We start from the raw sequence: 18,446 nt of genomic DNA, 5'->3' as shown, positions 1-18,446 counted from the left end.
AAGTGCTTACACTGTTCTCAACAGTGAGGATCTCATTAGATGCTGATATGGAAGAAAACAGCATCTTCCTTGTAATTTCCCAAGTGTGGCTTTTTTTTCCCCTCTGCTTTCTGAACTTCCATTCAATCCAGTAAATGGCTAATTTTAGCATCGTACCAAATGTTTTGTTGCTGTTTATGTATCCTGTAGCTGCTCTATATACCAATTGGGATTATGTTTGGGGGACTTTTTCTGTCTCTTCCCTTGCCAAAACGGGTGCCATTCGTTCACACAAAGTACAGGGGATGCAAAGCTGATGTAACCAATGTGCTGTGATGGCTTCACTCCCTCAGTGGGCTGTGAAACACCCAGGTGGCCTCAGGATGTGAATCGAATCCAGGTGTTGAAGATCTCATCTTGGGAGATAAAGCAAGTTGATATATTATTCCTGACACTGACCAAATTCCATGACTCTCTTGCAGGAAAAAAGAGTACAAGTCTCCCCACCGTTGACAAGAGGACCAAGTGCCTTTATACCAGAGAATGAAGTAAGCTTGGGGTTAGCTGGGCTGGGTGGGAAGTAGGTTTTAAAATGGAAATACTGAAGGATGAGTTGACAATCCCGCTTTCTTTCTGGTACCCCGCTGAGCCTGTTGGTGAGCAAAAGCGATGGTTCCTGCAGAGCAGGCTCCAGCTGGTAAGAACCACACTGCCCGTTCACACCAGTGGTCTGACATCAGCACCCCTGGAGATGGCTGTGAGCGCTGGCTCTGCTCTTCTCTTGGGGGGTGACCACTTACTGCTCATAATGCCACGCCGAGGGGGACGCCTGTGCAGTGTTGGAGCAGTAGGATTGCTTGGCTCTCGGGGCAATGTCTGACCTTCGGTTTGAGAGGACCTGGAAATACGACTGACTCCTTAGGCTGTAACTGTGGCTCTTGAGAGAATTTATGGTTGAAACGTACGGTTTGACTTCAAACTCAAAATTTCTGCCCGTGATTTAATGTTCAACTTAAGCCTTGATTTGCAGCTTGCTGCAGTTAAGGGGAAACTTTGCTGTGGCCATGTTCTCCTGTGATCTCGATCTTCACAGACTATTATTTATTGAACAATTAATTATTCGGGATGGCCAACTGTAAAACCAGGATCCTTTCTTGTTTTGTTTCAAGTAGTTGCAAAAGGCAGATGTTTTGAAACACAAGGTAGCTGTTGTTCCCTGAGTCTCTCTCCCTTTATTCCACCAGCAAGGTTTGAATCTAAAAACAAACAGGAAGTTAAAAGGCTGGCAACAAGAAGATGTAATGAAACAAAAAGGAAGAGAGGTCAAAAAGAGTGGTTCAGGCTTGGGAAGGGGGGAGCTGAATGAGTTCCAGCCAGCCGAACTTCCCTTTTATATGAAATATGAGATGAAATTGAGATGCCAAATATCATAATGACTTGATTTTTATCTTGAAGTCAAAAGTTTTTTAAAGATAAATGTAGATAAAGTGATAACATATTTTGAAAGGATTGTTAATGAATTTGTTTCACAGCTGATACTAGAGCCAGGGGTGTGGGAGGAATCACTTGAGTAGCTCTCAGAAAGGAGTAACTCCAGCAGTTACCCAGCAGAACGGAATCTCTACCTGTACAGATAAAACAGCTTCAGTATCCCCAACAAGTGTTAAATACTCTTTATTTAGCAAATTACTGCCTTTCTCCCCCGTTCCTTGGCTTGAAATAACACAGGGGATAGGAAGGATGTAGTTAGAGATTAGTAACACATTGAATGTCTCGCAAATCTTGATAATACCACTGCTTGAGTCAAAGCCTGCTTTATTGTCGTAATGGAAGGAATCTGGACAGAGAAATAACAACTTAACTGTAAAGGTTCATGTTAAAGTGCTGTAAGGCTTTATAAGCAGAATAAAAAAAAACCCCATGCTTGTGAATCCATGGATGATAATAAATTGGGAGGAAGTACATACACAGTACGGAGAGGGTAGTAATATAGGTGGAGATAAATCTCTGAAGCAATAATGCTGCATATTGCTGTGCCTAACATAGCAACAGTGCGGTCCTACAGGATTATATTTCAATTCTGTCAGCAGAATATCTTCTCTGTAATTTTTACCGTTACAAGGAAAACTCTTGACAAGCTGGAGGAGATTAGAAACCTCACCAGAGACAGGAAGAGTAAGGTTTCCCCAAGAAACTACTAAATCAGACAAAGATCTCTTCAATACAGGGGGACTCCTTGGAGTGGAGCGAGGGATATACCATAATAAGTGAGATAAAATGATCTCTAACGTGAATAAACTTGCAACAGTAAAAGCATTCTTGAGGAAAACAGAGGAGGCATCATTTTGGGTACAAAACACAGAAGAGCTGTCACAGGGAATAGCTATGCATGTAAAAATGATGGAGCTGCCTAGCTGCAGCTTCCCTTTCTGGGGCCACCAATGAAAACAGGGAAGCACAGTGGTGAGACTTGAAAACGTTGTATGTCGTTGGTGGTTCTTTGTATGTCAGTTCTAGATAAGATTTGATGGAAAATTACTTGAGACACGGTCCATTCATCAGCTTATCATAAAGAAGGAGAACGTGTTTTGACTAGAATATTTCAGCAGGAGCATCATGTCACCTTGGTTTTTGGCACCTTCTATGTTCATGTGCAGTAAACCAGCTGAAATGTTCCCTCATTTCATGGTGCCTGCTATACTAAGCCAGCTGGCTTAATACCATGCAGTTTGAGAATAAATACTGGGTATCCTGGTCTTGTGCTTGTAACTTCAGAGGTGAACATGTTGGGAATGGCTGTTCTTGGTGATAAACACTGAGTGAATAGCATGAATACTGTGTCAGGGCTTGCAATGCCAGAGCCACTTACTCTTTTGCTGTTTCATTTCATCTTCTGCCCAAGGTTTGGATTGGTTGGAATAATTAAAGAACAGCTTTTGTTTAAAGAAAGCATTAAATTCCTATTCTAAATAATACTTGAATGTTATGGACAAATTAGCATTTGATCTCCTCTTCAATTATACAAGCACAGAAGGGGTAGATTGCCAGGCTCTTTGTATAATTTAGTTACATAACCCAGTTCCTCTCCATTAATTTTGAAATTGGTTTTAGGGCTGAATGCTTGGGTGGTGTGTGTCTATACAGGCTGACTTCCATAAAGGCTTTACTTTCCATTTAGCTCTCACTTACCTCCAGCTCTCCATTCAGGTTTGACTTTAAGCATGTGTGAGTTTCACCGTTTCGGAAAGACCTACAGAAAAACAGGGGTTTGTTGTCATAGACTTATATTAAAATAACAGGCACACGCTGTGAAGTTCTCTTGGTTCTCAGTGTACCTCTCTGTGTGTGCCATCACACATGTGCAAGGGTGTAAATTTACAAATACACATCTGGCTCTCCAGCATTGCCTTCAAGTTTGTACACAAGCAACCTTCCACACCGCAGTATGTTTCTCTCCAGGGCTAAAGCTGGGAAAAACATCTCTGTTAAGTTTATCTGTCTTGTTTTTAAGGTTATGCAAGCAAATGGTTTGGATGAACGTACTAATCTTCTTGTGGAAGAATACTCTACGTCTGGTCGCCTGGACAACATCACGCAGGTCATGAGTATCCATACTCAGTACCTGGAGTCTTTCCTCCGCAGCCAGTTCTATATGTTGCGCATGGATGGGCCCCTTCCTTTGCCCTATAGGCACTACATTGCTATAATGGTACGTAACGACACATAATGTGTTTTCTCCTGCAACCTTGACTTATGTGTTAAAAAAAACCATTAAATACTTTGTCAGGGAGTGAATTTTTGTAGCTGATTTTGGGGGTAGTCCAGCTTCGGGACAGCTCGGAGCTGCCCAGGCTGAGTTGTGTGGTTCAGTGAGAAGCTGCGTTGTGTATCACCAGTTCTGTGTATTTTGCTATAAAGTCGTGTTAGTGTTACATCTCTCTCTCTGCCGTCCCAGTAAACTGTCCTTACCCAACCCATTAGGTTTACCTTTGTCTTCCCATGCGGGGTTGACATTTTTCCGCCCACGGGGGGCAAACAAGCATGGTGCTTAGCTGCTGCCTGGGGCTGAACCACAACATCTGAGGATGGAGATCTTGTCCAGGCCAGGCTCTGGGCAACCTATTCTGAGTTGAGGCTGCAGTGAGCAGGGAGCTGGACCACATCTCCTCTAGAGAGAGTTCTTCCCACCTATGTTAGATTCTGCAATTCAGAGCACTAAAACTTATTTTTATTGGAGTGTCCTGGTTCTGGCCAGGCCAAAGTCAACCTCCCCGAGCAGCCCCCTGCTTCTCCACCAGAACCCAGCCACGCAAAACTACAACATGGAGAAACCTCCACACTCTACAGAAATGATCTGCAGTGTAAAACATGCCCGTTTGGAACAAAATGGTATTTTTGTTTTGCGTTAGTTTGTGTCTTCCACCTGCCACAGAATCGGGTTACACGCTAACCTGCTGCCCTTCTCCCCCTGTGTTTAACTATTCCAGGCTGCTGCCAGACATCAGTGTTCCTACCTAATCAATATGCACGTTGATGAGTTTTTGAAGACCGGCGGGATTGCGGAATGGCTGAACGGTTTAGAATACATTCCCCAAAGGCTGAAAAATCTCAACGAAATAAACAAACTCCTTGCGCACCGGCCCTGGCTGATCACGAAAGAGCACATTCAGGTACCAGTTAAGCTGTGCCCTGGACTAGCAGTAAATGTCCAGCAGTAAGAACCACTGAGAAATACACCAGAGCCTGGTTAGGCTTTGCTGCCTTGAATTAAAAAATCCAGAGAAGTTTATTGGCTTCAAATAAGCCAATAAATTATTCTGTCCAACAAAGCCAACAAGATTTACTTTCTAGGAATAGCACTGGCTAAAATAACCCCAGAAGAAGTGAGGTGATTTATTAAATGTCTCTTTTATCCAGTGAGAGTTTGTGTGCAGGAGGACTGTGGTATTATTAGAAGAAAGGAATTGATCCCTTTTTAAAATAGATAGTGTTTTACAGAAACGCTGGGGGCTGAAGGAACTTTTATGTTTACCCTTTTTTTATTCTCATTTCAGAAACTTGTCAAGACTGGGGAAAATAATTGGTCTCTTCCTGAACTGGTGCATGCTGTTGTCCTGTTGGCACATTATCATGCCTTGGCAAGTTTTGTATTTGGTAGTGGCATTAATCCAGAGAGAGATCCGGATACATCTAACGGAGTCAGACTTATAGCAGTCAACAACTTCTGTGTCTGTGATCTTGCCAATGACAACAACATAGAAAATGCATCCCTCACAAGTAGCAACTTTGGGGTTAGTGCTGTGAGAAGATTTCTTTTGCTTGCCTCTGTTTTGCGTTAGAAAACTTTCTTCTGTACTTTACTGTTTAAATTCCAGGGTTGTTTGCAAGTTTGCTTGGGTCTGGTAACTCCTAGGTTGGTTTGCAGTGTCATCTATTGAAAACCACATTGGAATGGGGTAATGTGATTTTGATAGTTCATGTCACAACCCATTGGGCAAGACAAAAAATTTTGCTTACGGTTGAAAACGTTCAAGTCCCAAGGTCTTGAAATTGTGTGTCACCAACTGGAGCGTTCTGTCATCTATGTTCCTAATGGGGGAGGGGGGGGAAAGAAAAAAAAAAAAACTGATAGAAAAAAAGAAAAGAAAAAGGTATGGGAAAAAAAGAAATGGGAAATTCAGAGATCATCATAATAGTTTTGACTTCAAGGCCTACAGTCACAAAACAAGTCAGTTCTGAAACACTTCCATAACACTTCCATCTAGGTGGGAGGAAATGTCTGAAATACAGGGACTCCATTCTTCATGGTGGTGTTCCAGTCTTGAATCACCCAACAGATATCTTTAATTACTAGTTAATTAACTTAAATGAGAAGGGTTGGTTTTTTTTCTGAAAGTGACTCTCTAATGCTTTATCCTTGAATCAGTGCCAGCTGCTGAACAGCCTCATCGCCTTGGACGAGCAGAGTCACTAGATGATTTTTTAAAAATGAGCAGTGCAGTGGGGACATGGGATCAGTCAGTTCAGTTGCTGCATCTTAAGTTTCTGGGCTGTAAGAAATGCTTGCTTAGATCACCAGGGTGTCTTACGTTGCATCAGTAGTGAGCAGAGGGCTGCTGCTGACTGTGTGCTGCTTCTTAAGCAGTTGGCACTAGAAAACACAGCTGTGGGCAGATCAGAATCAAACCAAAAAAATGGGAAAGAAGAACCAAACAATCTTAAGAAAAAATTGAATCATGAGTGCAGATCACAGAACTCCAAACTTGGACATATTTCTAGTAGAGAGGCCCATTTTCCTCTTAGAAGGAAGAAACAAAAGAGTCAACTTCATGGTTACTTTGATCACGTGCAATGAAAAGAGATGAAAAAGGAAACACTGACAGGCTGTCTCGGGTTGTGCTGCCCTGTCCTGTGTGACCAATAGAGAGAAGTTACCTTAATAGTAAAAGTTGTACACGTAGGGAGCACAGATGGCTTCTCATGAACCATCTGCATGGGGGAATATATATTACAAGCAAGCATGGTTTCTGTGTTCAGACACCTAATCTCACTGCTAATCCCACTGCGGTAGATTTCTGCCATAGGTTAGAGAACTCTTCCCTGCTGCCTTCTCTGCATGGTCTGAAAGCTCTTTGCCTGTGCTGTATGTGACAGAATGTGTTCTGGCTTGTGTTTTCGCTGCTGCTGTCTGTACTTGAGAACGTTTATTGTCAAGCATGAAATCTGAAGATGACACACGTTGTCTATCTTCTAATTTTGCAGAATGTCATGGTGTTTTTGCAGATTGCAGATTCTTTAAGCGAGCTGGAGGCCTTAATGGAAAGGATGAAGAGGTTACAAGAAGATAAAGAGGATGAAGAAGCCTCTCAGGAAGAAATGGCAACTCGCTTTGAGAAGGAGAAGAAGGAGAGTCTGCTAGTAATTAGTGGAGGTATTTGTGCTTTTCCAGTTCTGTTTTGTTTGAGCTTCTTAAGAACTAAACAATCCAGGCCAGTTCAGTGACTACAACTTTTTCTGTCCATTTCTTTTATCTGGCTCCTGATTTAGTAGGTTTTCAGTAAGGGTGGTCCTGTCACTGGCTGGACCTGCTTCAGATCTCTTGATTGGCAAATGGCACCATCAGATTCGCTAGTTGAAAATTTAGCATTTATATGTTAAAAATCACATATATATTGGTGTAAATTTCTCTTTATGTGCTCTCTATCTCCGGAGTAATTAATTCATGTAATTGCTCAGTGATCTTTTGCAGGTTTAGGTTCTACAGTGCTTTGAACTTCAGTGGCACTCATAAGTAACTTTCAGATACGCATTTAGTTCAGGAAATAAATTGGGATGAGATTCAGCTTTTTACCATGGACATCTCTAAATTGCATTGTTGGGTGATCATACTGCTGTGCTGTTCCACTGCCTGTGTCATGACAGACTTTGCTTAGCATTTGGTTTATTCTTAAATAATGTTCAAAATTCTGAGCTGAAACCTTATTTTCCAGTATTTTTTCGTATGCTCTGAGGGCCTTTATCTATAACAAACCATACAATGAAGTCCATTTCCTATAGACAGCCAGAGGTTTTATTCCAAAGGAAGTGTTTGAAGAAATAATCCTGTTGGGATAACCAGAATCTGCAACCATATCTTCACAGTAGAGGCTACTTGAAGATGGAAGCTTGTGTATTTTAAGAAGTGACCCATAAAATGCTTCGCATTTTACTGATGCTGTTCTTTGTGAATTTAGATCTCATTTTGAAGGTATCTTCGAGATTTTGTGCACTGAACCCAAATGGAAGGAAGAACATATTGTGGTTCAGCAGAGAGATTGTTTTGTGGCTCTGTAGGAACATGCAGAATCTCTGAAGGAAGATACATCGAGCAGCATTGTGGCTGAATCTTAAGAAATGGACCCTGTCCATTCGCCTTCTGTTTTCCTTTGTACAGACAGTACCACCAGTGCAGATGAAATGACACCCACTGCACTTTCATTACCAAACTGGGGCTTCCAGGAGTCTCTGCCACTTGAGGCACATAAGGAAGAGGTGTCGTTTGGGACAGAAGGGGGTGTTGGTGGGGTTGCTGATTGCTTTGTTGATGATCCTTGCTCTTTGCCTTCTGCTGAGTTGAGTCTTGGGCACTTTCCCCTTTCGTGAGTTCAGACCTTGTCAGGGGAGAGCAGTGCACGCGTGCAGGCTCTTTATTCTGCGCTGAGGATGTGCTGTAGCAGATGCTGTGAGAGCTTCTTCCTACGCAGTGATGTTTTGATTGCTTAATGAGGCGAAGAGGAGATAAAGCACTTCTGCAATTCTTAGATTAACTGGCTTTTCAAGGTGCTAACAGTGGACATATGGCAACCGTTCTGTCAACGCATGTGGAAGCGAGCCAGGATTTTAACATCAGGGTCAAATGCAGTCAGCTATGTGGTAGTCAACCTCTGCAGAGGTAGTTACACAATCCAACCACCTGTTTATTCCGGAGGGAAAGATTGATTCCTGATAGAGAACCTGCGCTTGCTTAGTGACATGCTTTGGAGCTCTTTGAAGATGCTTAGTTACTAGAGCTTCTGGCAGAATTTCAGCCTGATGTACTGTAAAGCTCTTTGCTTTCATATCATCTTCAACTGATGTTTCCAAGTGGAGGGTTGCACTGCTTTCTGGTTGCTCATACTCGGGGTTATGGAACAGAGGTGGTGCAGTCCTGACGCCAAACGTGCTCAGCACAGCAGTCATCTTGTCAAGAGCACAGCTTTCAGTTTCTTAGCCTAATACAATGACTTCATAACAGGATTCATCTTCCTGATTTAAGATACCTCGCCTCCTTCAGAAGTCAACAGAGAAAAGCACACCTCCAGACAGAAGCTTAGCCTGCCTCTTCCCATTTTGTGGAAGTATGTTAGATGACTGGCGTAGGCTGACATTTAGTGAAAGGGATGGATCCCATACAAGCAGATGGGGATGGAAATGTTTCATTTCTCCATGCCTCTCTCTTTCTTTGCACAATTTCCAGAGTTGTTCTCTAGTCCTGTAGTAGAGCGGTAGTTGGAAGACGGCACTGACTCTGGCGCTTACCGTTCTGTTCACAGCATTTGATGATGAAATGGTTTCTACGGATGTCTCCCGCTATATTGAAGATCCTGGGTTTGGGTACAAAGACTTTGCAAGGCGAGGAGAAGACCACCTGCCAACGTTCAGAGCTCAGGTACCATCTCGTTAAAGTGCATTCACACAAGGAATGTTTGGATATCTCATTACAGGGAGTGGGGCATGTTTGCTGCATTCTCTTTTTCTTGTCCTGGTCCATTAAGTAGCTCGCAAGCTTCCATAAAGCTACCTGAGATGAGTCCTTTGCTATTGTAAATCTCAGACAAGGGAATATTTAGCTTTCACTGTAATTGTTACCAGATTTAATATTTGAAAGTTGTGAAGCATATCACTAAAGCTGGAATGAAAGGAAAAGGTAGAAAAGAAAGAGAATAACATATTTCCCATCCTTCCAGTTGTTGTAGGGAAAAAAGAAACACTGGAAGAACTCTTTTATTTCTGTCATTTTGCCAATATTCTCTGTCCAGTGGTTATCAATACCTACATCTATATGTGTTTATGAGAGTGATTTAGTGAGTATCGTTCTCATACGTGCACCAGATCTCTGGAGTTTGAATGCCAGGAAAGAAAATTAGTTCCTAAATAGGATTATTAAAGTTTTTGGTTATATTTGAACATATATTTAGTGCTGTTGAAAGAACAGCATATGCGTTTTACCCAGACTTTGTCTCACATGTTGGCATCTTTCTCCATGACCAGACTAGTGAACTTCATGATCTGTGTCACAGGAGGGACATTCTAGGTGGTTCTGTTCCAGCTTATAGGGTTGATTGCTCAGCAGCATAGTAGTAAATTGTAAGCAATGGAAAAAAATCTTAAATTAGAAAAGTTCAATTAAAAAAGCAGTAGGTGTGGGGAAGCTCCACGGTCGGAAGATGTATCTCAGACTGTAAAATAAAGAGTCCATGATTTCTCTCAGGAAATGTATTGAGCTGTAGAGCAGTCTCTGCTGAGCTGGGTAATTTACTCTGCGGTCTTTCTATGAGTCTAAAGTGGATTGATATTGCCAAAAAAGAATAAGGCAGAGTCAGGGCCTGTAAATCCAACATTCTGCTTAACTACTTCAGGAGCAGCAGGCTCCTGTGGAAAAAAGCTCTAAAGAAGTTGAAATTGGAACTAAAACATCTCTGCTCTTAAATAAACAGGGTGGCTTCTGGCCTACATTCAAAGGAGTCACCTTGATAATTTAACTTTATTAGTACATCCTACTCTTAAGCAGTTCGATGTATATATCCACAGCCTCCCAAATGCTCTGCTATCAATGCTGGTTAAATCGCAATAGCGATCCCCAAACCCTGCAATAAATCTAATCCTTATACTGATAAAACAAGACTTCCTTTATCTCTGTGGGCTTAAATTTAGTAGTAGGAAAAGATTCCATGCACAGAAGAATGTTGTAAAATAGATTTATTTTTTTTTTCATTTTTCTTTGTTAGTATGGACCTACTGCTCTTAGCAAACAGCACTGTTCCCCTTCTGGGGCGTCTGGTTTTCAGAGGCTTTTGTGATGCCTCAAGTCTCCTGGACACCTGTACTGGGCTGATAGATATGGCACACATTTCACAAGCCTTTTGGACTGGCAGTGGAGGCCTGGTGATGTTATGGCATGTTTCAGATGCCACTGAATGCCTCTGCTAGGCAGCTGAAGATTGTCCTACATGCTCTTCCCCGCTAACCAGTCCAGTAGACATGCTCTGAAGTGCTGGGGCCTTTGCCCAGCAGTGCCTTGTGAAAACAGCCAGATACGGGAAGGATGTGGAGATGATGCCCTTGGTTGCAAAGATGGCATGACTGATTGAATGTCTGAACACTTGCCAAGGATGTGGGCAAACTAACATGTTCTGCAGAACCACAGCACAGAGAGTGGTTGCACGCTGCTCTGACGCAGGGTGCTGATGCTGTGCCACCACTCTGCAGAGGCTTCCCATTCTTAACAGGAGCAGTCCAAGACCACAGCAGTTTGCATTTTATTCATTTGTTGAAAGATGGTTCAGCACTTCACCCTATGACTGTACATCCAGGCTGGAAGTAAACACTCCATCTTTGGTCAGAGCTAAGCATCAAAGTCTCCAAGAGGAACAACAAGTTTTTAAACTTACAGACCTGTCCCACACGGAGTGATGCTGGTCAGAGTGGCCCAGCAGATGGTGGGAGATTGCCTCAACACTTCAAGAGAAGCTTGGGGTTTTTCTCTCCTGCAAGCTATTGATCCCATAGTGATACCAAGCTGGACATAGGGTGTGCTGTAGTATATTCGTTGCCAGGAAGCCTGGGGGAATGGAGCAGGTAATAGGGATGAAGAATTCAGAATGCAAATCATTTGAAGAGAATTAAGTTGCAACTAGCAGACAACAAAAACTATTGAGCTGCAGAGAGAATCAGATAGGGACTTCATTTGTACATTTATATATGTCCTTCTCTTCCTGCAGGACTATACTTGGGAAAATCATGGCTTTTCCCTTGTAAACAGGCTTTATTCTGATATTGGGCATCTCCTCGACGAGAAGTTTCGGATGGTATATAACCTCACGTATAACACTATGGCAACACATGAAGATGTTGATACAACTACGCTAAGAAGAGCTTTATTTAACTATGTTCACTGTATGTATGGAATCAGGTATGGACAGAAATCCCCTGGTTTAGGAATACATCCTAAAGCCATGTGGAAAGCGTGATTTTTAGATTCCGGGTGTTACAGTGGAGATGGTACCTCAGTCTGGAAGTCAAGGGTGGTGTTGCTGGCAGAGCAGTGTAACTTTTGCTTTTTTTGTGGAAAAAAATCATTAGAGAGATGTCCTCTCTGAAGGCAGCCTGTATCCTTTGTTCAGGAAAGGCAACATCCTAGTACTGAGCCTTTCAGATCCTCTGTTAGCAGGTGATTTTCTGGCATGTATAATAAATGTTCCAGTTCCCAAACTGTAGAAAATAATACTGTAAAATCCATGCTTTTAAAAACTCACATCCAACGGAGTGTCTGCCAAATGTGTTTTTTAGGTATGATGACTATGATTATGGAGAAGTTAATCAGTTACTTGAACGCAGCCTGAAGGTTTACATAAAGACAGTGACCTGCTACCCAGAGAGAACTACCAAGCGCATGTATGACAGTTACTGGCGTCAGTTCAAGCACTCGGAGAAGGTACGTGTTTCAGAGCCCAGCTGGCTTCACAGGGACCCTCCTGCTGTTGACAAAGGAAAATGTGGTGACACCTAAAAATCTCAGTATCTGTCAAACCAGTTTTTAAATGGATAAAAAGAAATGAGATTAATTCATCGGGTGTTAGACGTCAGTTTTACAGCAGTACTTCTTAGTATACTGGGAATAGTGGGGGGTTTAATTGTTGTTATTTTGAGTGACGTGTCCGTAAAGTTGAACTGACAACTGTAAAAGAGAAGTGGATAAACTTGGGAATGCAGAAGTGGTCAGCTATGCCAATACTTGGGATTTGGGGATCAGAAAAGACCTTAAGTCCTATATATAGACATATGTATAAAACCTTCGTGGTGTTTTCCACCAGTAAAAATGTCAGCATGTCTTCAGATATCCGAGTTAAATGCTTCCTGACAGGATCTCAGTGCTTTTGTGCCCACTAGCCTGTCTGGCATGTAAACTGTTCCTTACTCTCTGCTCCTATATAGTGCTCAAAGGCGGTAGTAGAGAAAACAAAATACAATTTGTAAAGAATTAATACCATTAAGATAAAAAAATGGTTTTATTTGGACTTCTCAGTCTGAAGACTGCTTAAAGCAGCAGTTGAGGCCAGTTTCTTGCAGTCCTGGGGTGTTGCCTAGTGTTAGTGTACTCCACAGTTGTGTCAGGAGGTACAAGGGAGAAAAGATGTGGTTTCTTGCAGTGATACCTTACCGCAGGTTAGGAGTTGTAGCCTAAACACAACGGTGTTGCGTTCAGAGATGAACTAAACGGCTGATTGAATTTTTAACAGGTTCATGTCAATCTACTTCTAATGGAAGCTCGTATGCAGGCTGAACTTCTGTATGCCCTTCGTGCCATAACTCGTCACTTAACCTGAAGCGTTCGCTGGGCAGGAGCAAAGGAGTTTTTACTGAGTATGTAAAGACCTTTCGAAATAGATACACACCAGAAGCTGTTTGTGATGTAGCATCAGGTTATTCAATTCTCTAGTGTCAAAGTTTAGCCGTGCTTCCTGACGGCTGTAATGTGCAATGACGTGTTTTATTTTCTTGATGCTTAACATTACTAATGATAACAAAAGTAACACTGAGGAGCACTACTCTGCATTGGTTCCGGATGGATTTCTGCACAGTGGTCAGGATCCTGAAACTGGTTTTATTATATCCAATCTTAGCGCTTTGTTCTTTAAGCACCGGAGTGAAGTGCTTAGAGACTTCTCTTTTTCCAAGCAATCATTTTTCAGATTAGTGGAGTCCAGCAGAAGACCGGTTCTGCCTGTCCTGAGAACGTACCACCATGTCGTGACTCGTGACAGAGACGCGCGGGCTGCGTTGCGTTGAATTGCCCACTGGATTCTTCCATGTCTCCTGGAGTCTGCTTGCCAGTTACTGTCTTACTACAGCAATTGAAGGTGATGCGAGATGTGGATGCAAACATTGAGCACGCTTTAATGTGAAACGAGTCATGATAAACCCTACAGCATGCTACTGACGTGCGAAATTCATCCGCTTTGTCGTGCCCCTTCCCCAGAGAAGAGGCCTCGCAGTTTGCCATTTCAGCCACACTTACCGTGTTTCAGTCATGCATAGCCTTGTTTTACTGACAGTCACCCTCAGTTGTCCTTACAATCTCCATGCTCATCACATGTTGCAATTTATTTAGTTGGCACCTACAAAGTTAATACACAGGCTGACCAAAAATAGGGTTGTGGGGTTTTTTTTTTGCACTCTCTTCTTCCTCAATGTTTTAACTAAGGAAAGTAAAGGAAGGCTAGCATATCTGTTCTTTCATATTGGATGTATAGAAATTGATTTCCCATAACTTTTTTTCATAGCATGGAATTTTAATATTCAAAGTTTAAAAAGTTTCTATGCATTAGTGTGAGTGAACAAAAGAAAAGTGCAATATTTAAAAAGAAAGCAAGCTTTTTTCCCTGTCATGCCACTGCTAAAGTGTCCTTCTTACATAGCCATAAAGAAATTTTAAAACCAAATTTCTTTATTGTCTAAGGCCTAGCAGTTTTGCTTTAGCTTTTACGGCTTAAGACAACCTGATACTGAGATGCCAAAGCATCCCCAAAACAAAGCATTCTTGGACAACCAGTCATATTGGGGAAGGGAAGAAATAAGCTGCCAAAAATGTCACACTTTTGTGCTGGTTTCTGTTGCTTTTGACTAATTTTGAAGAGCACAAAATGTTGATATTTATAGCTTTATTTTGTATTGCATTTAATGAACCAGTGAAGTGCCTAAAGAGATGCTTAAACTTACCCAGTAGGATGCAAGTTGTCACTGCTTCAACTCTTGTCTGTTGGTTGGGAGTTTTCCTATTACTTTGAAGAGGGTGACCTTTATTTCTGTTGCATACGTCCGAAACTAACTGGATAGGTTCATTTGTAATGTTCCACTGGATTGTAGTTTATACAGGATTATTTTTTTTTCCTTTCCATTGGTGATTGCAGAATAGCTTTTAAAAATACTATCAGTCATGTTTTAACACTTTTCACTGACAAAGTCACGGACCAGTAGGCTACTAAAGTTAGTTTTGTCTCTTCTTCCCTTTTTCCCGGTAACTTCGCTGTGACTTCGCATGTCGATTTTTTGAGGGGCTTTACCTGTCTGTTCCAGATTGGAAAACTAAATGATTGTACACTTTTCTGCACTTTCAGACTGCAGACTTTGCATGTGAAAACCTTGTGAGGAAGAAATCGGTAATTTATTTTTCTTTGAGATGTAACATCAGCTGTTTAGAAAACTACCCGATAGACCCACCGGACTCCCTTCTTTCTAGAGAGAACAGTGGGTGAACTGCCAGATTTATTTATCTTGTATAGCGAGCCGGAGATGTTTCTCAGCAGCGCTGATTGAGATGCTCGTGTGTGTGCACGTAGATTGTCTTTCTGAGTTGCTATGATCCTTTTTTCCTCCATCTGGCGACTGTAGTGGCCACTACCTGATGGCTTTTGCGCGTACGACAGCTCCTCTGAGAGAAGTTTTCATGCAATACTTTTGCTTTTTTCAAGTGATGGGAGCTGTACAGTACTACTTTAAATTCCTTTGCTTTGAAAAGTCAAGTAGTTCTCAAGAAGCACAGCTGAGATCCAGAAAGGAGGTGAAACTAGATTTGGGTAACTAATTGTGACCGCTCAGTTTCCCTTCAGGAGCGCAAAGACTCTTACAGGAGGTTGAGTTTTCCGGTTGGAAACATGAGTGCCTTTACTTCTTTCCTTGCGAAATATACTTGCCAGCTCAAATGCCTTCTGAGCAAAGTACGTGAGCAGATTTGAAATAGTGAAGCCGTAAATGGATTGCTTTGTGAAATTTTTAGCAAACCAGTGATTTGGGGTTTTTCCTTTCATTTTTCTTTTTTTTAAAGGTGCCATATCAAATCACGTATGGCCAGCAAGACATTCCACCCTAGGAAATGTCATTGTACAAGTAGTTTGCTGATCCTTTTCTTTCTTCTCTTTTTTTTTTGTTTGTTTTTTTAAATATTAATTGCAAACTTGAAACTTCTGGAAATGTTTTCCATGTGGCATTTTTTTTCAAAGTATTGCATTTACAGTGTAACAGTTTATAGCCTAGTTTTTATACTCAGATTTATGATTTTTAATAGATGTTTTGTTCAGAATAGGTGTTTAAAGTCAGGCAACTCTCCCTTGCGGTGTATGCACGCTTCAGGCTCACGCTGTGCCAAATTTTGATGTGCGAGTGTTCTTGGATTTGTTTGTGTTTTTAAAGCTTCCTGAATGTGAATCTTCACACTTTATTCATTAATGTTATTCTTAAAGAGCACCGTAACTGTTGGAAGTGTAGATACTCTGCCTCTGCGTTCCTTTATTGGGATTGATATTTACCAGCACTAATATTAGCCCACAAGATCCCAGCTGTGACCAACAAATCAAGTGTCCAGTCTCCCAGCTGCTGGTGAGGGAGCTGGTGGGTACAGATTAACCAGCCAGGACAGGGAATGTTGTGCATAGGCAGCAGAGCTTCTCACCATCCCAGAACCACTTCAGTGCCTGTCACAGTAAGAGCACGCCCTTGCTGAGATTCCTCTGGGTTTGGATTATTTTTGGTACTGAAAAGAAGTGAATAAAGTGCCAGTTTGGAGAAGGCATTTGCATTTCTCAGAACGCTCTGCCTGCAGCAGAACGTCGCATGAGTGCCATCATGCAGGAGCACAAACCCTTCTAAACCAGGGTACAGTCTGTGCTGAGAGCTGCTGGAGCTAGTGAGCTCTGGTGAGCTGTGGACATGGATCTCTTTTCATCACAACTGAAGCAAAACATAGATTCTTTGTCCTAGAGCCTTCACTATCCTTTAAAAGGATGTACTTTTCAGCTGTAGGAGTTGAAGGTTTGCTGCCATCAGCTCTTCTCAATGTATTAAAAAGCCAAGTGTAAGGACAGGAACATCAGTGATTGTAAGCAATGACAAATGTAGGTGTGCCTGTAAATCTAGAACAGAACAAAAAGGAAAACATGTCGCTTCTCTTTTACTTGAGTGCAGAAGGTCAAAGCACCGGATTCTTCAAAAGTATTTTTGTTCCTACTGACGCTCATAGATGTTTTCATGGCATTTGGAAAAAAAAGCAGCTAGTTGCCTAAATTTCAATAGGAATTTAAGCACCTAGGCACTTAGCAAAATCCTGCAGGATGCCCCGCTTGCATTTTCCAGTCAGATCTTTGAAGGTGCTTAGTAACCTAAATTCGGTAGAATAAAATCAGTATCCATAGAGATGAAAGGAATAACGTGTAGCAGATCCACGTGACTGGCAGCAGTAGTTAATGAAATGGGTTGTTTTGGGGACTTTATATAGGCTTAGAGAAATCTTCCCAAAAGCAGTGAAACCGTAAGCTAGCTGCTCTTGCAGAACAGGTCCTCCATGTTTCTCATGCATGTGTGTTTTCCATGGACATAGGCATGCAGTTCAGGCCCCTGAGCCTGCTCTGGCAGGGGCGTTGGACCCGATGATCTCTTGAGGTCCCTTCCAACCCCTACAATTCTGTGATTCTGTGATGTTCCAGAGTTTGGACTCCCTTTTACAAGAGATGGGGTATCTCTGCTTGCAGAAGAGATTGATTGGCAGTAGGGAGGGGATTGCTTGTGCCCAGGCTTAAAAGTTTTGGCCAGAAGGAAATACTCCAAATCTTGATTTCAAGTGATGTTCTTGCAGTTACTTTCTGTGAGAAATGACTCGGTCCCAAACAGGATTATAACCAAATTGAACGATTAATTAAAGGAATAAACGCAAGCAAACGGCACTGGGGTGCACAGACAGCACCGGGTGCTCCGGGAGTCTCTGCTCCACCAGGACGCACACTGAGCAGTTCTAGTTTCGTGCTTATACTCTTTTTGGAAGAATAAACTTGTTTCAGTGATGGGTCGGTGTTCTTTTGCCATCTGAGCTCGGTAACAGCGACTGCGCAGGCACCCCTCACAGGCCGCTTCGCGTGACGCTGTTCAGCCAGTAACAGTGACTGCGCATGCGCCTCCCGCAGGCGTCGCTGTGTATCGCTTGGGCGGCTAGTAACAGTGAGTGCGCATGCGCAGCCTGTGCCGGGCTGCTCGCTCCGGTCCCCCAGGCAGGAACCGTTGACATTGCCTTCGGCCATGGAAGGGTGTGAGGGTGTCACGTTCCATTATGCGGCCCCGAGATTATTTCATATTGGCACGAATCAGACAGACATACATCACAACCCCCCATTTTCTTTTTTTTACAGTATTGATTCGTGTTTTCTGATTGATCCAGCACGTGCCGAATTGGTGTGAATTTCGGATCACCTTCTGTTTTTATTATCAGCAGGGAATGGGTTTGCTCCTTCCCTGGTTCTGGGTCCACAGGTACTGCAGATATTTGCATTCCTTGTATAACCAAGTGTATCAATCTGGTAAAACAAGGTATTAAACATGTAATTATTAACAATCCTCTGCATATCCCCTATTTTAGTAAGCCAATCACCACCCACAAGGTCCCCCCATACTCCTCTTGGGTTGATTCCATTCCAAGTTTGAACTGGGACATGTGCAATTTTCTTCATTTCTTTTATAAGCTCATTTACAGGTTTTCCTTCATCATCAATTTCTAAACAACAATTACTAAGATTCAGTTTTCCACAAACGCCCCCTTCCTGTGCTAATAAACAATCCAAAGCTAAGCGATTTTGATACAAAGCAGTTCTCATTTTGCTGTTTTGTTTTGCAATTAATCCAAGTGC

General features: G+C 42.3%; 1 protein-coding gene across 2 annotated transcripts; it reads left to right on the top strand.

Moving 5' to 3' along the window:
• Window positions 1-482: 482 nt before the first annotated feature.
• SESN3 (sestrin 3) lies at window positions 483-13,103 on the top strand (the record flags this gene model as incomplete). Of its 2 annotated transcripts, XM_084279538.1 has the most annotated exons (9): window positions 483-527; window positions 3,491-3,688; window positions 4,467-4,649; window positions 5,034-5,270; window positions 6,763-6,937; window positions 9,051-9,166; window positions 11,499-11,689; window positions 12,067-12,211; window positions 13,017-13,103. In XM_084279538.1, 8 exons carry the CDS (start codon window positions 3,494-3,496, stop codon window positions 13,101-13,103), a joined length of 1,329 nt encoding a protein of 442 aa, XP_084135664.1. The 2 variants fall into 2 exon arrangements, with proteins under 2 accessions (XP_084135664.1, XP_084135663.1); XM_084279537.1 differs by lacking the exons at window positions 483-527; window positions 4,467-4,649 and having other exon boundaries at window positions 3,581-3,688.
• Between the last annotated feature and the right edge of the window lie 5,343 nt (window positions 13,104-18,446).

This window comes from Gallinula chloropus (genome assembly GCF_964237585.1).
Source record: "Gallinula chloropus genome assembly, chromosome: 1".
Classification (NCBI taxonomy): Eukaryota; Metazoa; Chordata; class Aves; order Gruiformes; family Rallidae; genus Gallinula; species Gallinula chloropus.
The sequence above is the reverse complement of the archived record's forward strand: the minus strand, read 5'-3'. Positions and strand labels throughout refer to the sequence as shown.